This window comes from Chinchilla lanigera, unplaced genomic scaffold (genome assembly GCF_000276665.1).
Source record: "Chinchilla lanigera isolate Chin_1 unplaced genomic scaffold, ChiLan1.0 scaffold00358, whole genome shotgun sequence".
NCBI classification, from domain to species: domain Eukaryota; kingdom Metazoa; phylum Chordata; class Mammalia; order Rodentia; family Chinchillidae; genus Chinchilla; species Chinchilla lanigera.
The window spans coordinates 9,657-13,163 of NW_004955759.1; the positions used below are offsets into that span (position 1 = coordinate 9,657).

Here is a 3,507-nt window from a genome sequence, read left to right on the forward strand (position 1 = left end):
TTTTTTTTTGGTACTGGGAATTGAACTCACGACCTTGAGCTTGCCAGGCAGGTGCTATGCTGCTGAGCTTTATCTCTGGCTTGGGCCACACTTTGTCCAGTGATTCCCAAACCCAGATGTACATCCAAATCAAATGGAACTATTAAAAAAAAATGCACAAGTTCCTACACATCCATAAGAGTGAATCAGGGAATCAAAAGTTCTGGGATGGGATCCCAGTATCCATACTTTTACCAAGTTCTCCAAATGATTTACATACAACAGCCATTTGACAACCATGGCAAAAACTAACAAAGTTTTTTGTTTTTGTGGTTTGGGGATCAACCCTAGGGTGCTACCTCCCTTGCCCTTTTATTCCCAAGTAGACGTGATTACAAGGGTGTGCCACCACGGCTGGCTTCAAAGTTTTTCAACAAGAAATTATGATCAAATCTGAATTTTAGAGATATTCCTGGCCTTAGGGAATGTGACAGAAACTCCAGCCCAGACAATCCCACCTGCCCTGTGGATGGATCTGCTCTTTCTACCTAAAAGACCCTGACCAGAGCCGTGGTTGACCCTGAGGCTAATGCTGTCCTTCGGTGGTGAGGGTCATCCCGTCATTAGAGCAGAGTGAGGCCGCTGCGCCCCAGCAGTGCTCCCTACGCGCCTTCAACCAGAACCCAGAAACTGAGAAGTGTGGTTTTCCTCAGCAAGGGCCCAGTTCAGAGGAGGCGGGAGCAGGGTTGGGGGCAGCTGCCTGGAGAGCAGCTCTTCCCAAAGCTCGGGGTTTCGTTCACACGGGGCAGCACTTGCATGGCCAGTTTGCACATGGACTTGGGAACTCGTGGGTGGTGGACGGCCGCAGACCGGCAGAAAGAAGCCCCCGAGGCTGGGAAAACGAACGCAGTGCGCAGCACAGCAGCGGGTCACGCTCAGGCCAAGGCCAGACCCAAACTCTGGGCTGAGTCACTGCAGGTCAGGAGGTTACGGGAGGGCTGCGCGCTCTCCGCGAGCGTTCTCACTCACTTCTCGGGACTGTCAGCCCTCGCGGGTGCTCCTGCGGGTCTAGGGCGGCCGGTTCCCACTCATCCGTATTTCGTTCCAGCCAGGAGATGAGCGCTGGCTTGGGACCTGCGCATCCTGGGGAGGGAGAAGCAGTGAGAGGCCGGTCCCCCGACAGCCCTGGGGTCGGCTTCTTCCGCCGGGCCCTCGCCCTCCTCCCCAGACGTACCCGCTCCCAGGCCAGGACCTGGAGCCCGCCCCGCCCCGCCCCGCGGGTCCGTCCTTCCCCCACCCCGGCCGCAGAAGCGGGCTGCGCGGGGCCTCACCGAGCGCGCCCAGGAGGCCGTAGGTCTCGCGCATCACGTCCCGGTACAGGGTCCTCTGCGCGGGCCGCAGACAGCCCCACTCCTCCGGGGAGAAGTACACGGCCACGTCCGCGAACTTCAAGGCCCTGGGCCTCCTTCCCCTTCTCTGGCTGGGCCCGGCCTGGCCTGGACGCCGGGCGGGGAGTGGGGCCGAAGGCGGCGCCATTGGAACCCCCGCCGGCCGAAGGCAGAGTGGCTGGGAGCCCTGGAGGGGATCGGAGCCGGCCGCCTTCGGGACTAACAGAAACCTCGCCCTGTTATTCATAAAACTCTTGCCCGAACTTGGGTGAAAGGCACTGGAAGATGCCTTTGGGGAAAATGGCGGCGCTGCTACCGCACCGCCTTTGCCTGAAACACAGGCAGTTTCCAGCTATCGATTTTATTGACCGGAGCGCCATGCCGGCTTCCTAACCTCTTTGCCCTAAAGTGTAATGGCGCTGCGATTGGGCTTCACGCCCTCTTTTTTTCCCCCTCCCTATTCTTCTCGCTCATTGGGCGGTACCCAAACATCGAGCGTTCTGATTGGGTGTTAGTGAAGGCGGCCTATTTGAAAGAAGTAAACGGATGCGTAAGGGCAGGAAGCTGGACCATCACTGTCTGGTGACTACGGTGATTTCCAAAGTGGGCTGCAAAGAGCTGCGATAAGTCTCTGGTTGTTTTTTTACCGTTCTCCCAAGGAGAACTGTCTTAGCCTGTCTCTGAAGGAGGAAAGGATTCGAGCCGCAGCTACACGTGGCTAACCCAGCGCGGAGACTACCTTGGGATCTTGTTCTGTTGTAACTTCAGAAGAGCTTTTGCTCTGAACGGTTAATTTTGTTGTTGCCCCTGTCGTCTTCGTCCTGTCCTCAGTACTGAGGATTGGACCCTGGGCCTCGCACATGCTAGCCAAATGCTCCACCACTGAGCTTTTTGGGTTTTTTTAAATTTTAATTTTTTTTTTTTTTAATGTTTTTTTTTTTTGTCTTTTTGAGACAGGGTCTCGCTATGCAGTTCAGGCTGGCCTTGAGCTCACTTTGTAGCCCAGGCTGGTCTCGAACTTGCAACGATCCTCCTGCCTCAGCCTCCCCAGTGCTGAGATTACAGGCATGCGCCACCACGCCCAGCGGCTTTATTTTTTTTTTAATTGGAATGGGGTCTCACCAAGTAGCCCAGTCTGGCCTGCCAACTTGTGATCTTGTCTCAGCCTCCCCAGTAGTTGGGATACAGAGGCAGGCAACCACATCCTCCCATGGCTTTGTTGTTTTGGTTTGTTTCCCCTTTTGGGAATGGAATAATGTTAATATTCCTGGGGGCAGACACCAAGCCCAACATACTGCGTATTTGTATATCATTGTATTCGCTCTTTACTGCCATTACAGGCATGACGCCACAGCAGCATTAACACCATCCCCTTGCACTATCCTAATTTGCTTGCTCAGCCAGGAAGCCACTTGAACTTTTGTTCTCAGGTTCAATATTCTGCACAGTTTCCATGCATTTTTAAATTTTATGTTAAAGAAAAGAAGAAAAATATAAATAAGAGTTCTTTTTTTTTTTTTTTTTTTTGTCATTTTGAGACAGAGTCTGACTGTGCAGTTCAGGCTGGCCTTGAGCTCACTTTGTAGCCCAGGCTGGCCTCAAACTTGCAGTGATCCTCCTGCCTCAGCTTCCCGAGTGCTGGGATTACAGGCATGCACCACCGCACCCAGCGAGGGAAGTTTAAAAGTCGTGCCCATACTCAGTGCCCATGTTTGGTTCTCCCTCCCATGTCCATCTGTGCATGCCGTTGCCCCATTCCACTGGAAGCAGCAGCCGTGGTCTGGATAGAATAGGGCATGTCCCCTGCGTGCAGCAGCTGGTGATCAGCCATTAAGCCCTTGGGCAGAGCTGGGCCCCACAAGGCCCACAGACATGGAGGGTGCACCAGAGTGGGTGCGCCATTGTTAGACCAGCATGGAGTAGTATGCAAAGAGCTTCTCCCTTGTGTGAGTGTGCATATGGATGGCCAGGCTGCCTTTCCAACAGAAGAAATGTCCACACAGTTCCAGGAACAGGGCCACTCCCCAGAGGAGTGACAGCCAGCTGGTGACAGGTCAAGAGGGACAGGTAGCTGAAGGAGTGGCTGCAGTCCAGGCATGGGTAGAGCCTCTTGTGATTGTAAATCCCTTGGTGTCCTCTA

The 3,507-nt window shown here is 54.1% G+C and overlaps 1 protein-coding gene across 1 annotated transcript in view; it reads right to left on the bottom strand.

The window, feature by feature from the left end:
* The window catches only part of Znf689 (zinc finger protein 689), a 6,286-nt gene extending 4,042 nt beyond the window's left edge, over nt 1-2,244 (bottom strand). Inside the window, exons 1-2 of the mRNA XM_005415094.2 lie at nt 1,311-2,244; nt 1,009-1,122 (exon numbers count right to left, since the gene is read on the bottom strand). Of these exons, the coding sequence (XP_005415151.1) occupies nt 1,009-1,122; nt 1,311-1,614 (418 nt within the window). The 5' untranslated portion in view covers nt 1,615-2,244. The remainder of the gene's footprint in view (nt 1-1,008; nt 1,123-1,310) is intronic.
* Between the last annotated feature and the right edge of the window lie 1,263 nt (nt 2,245-3,507).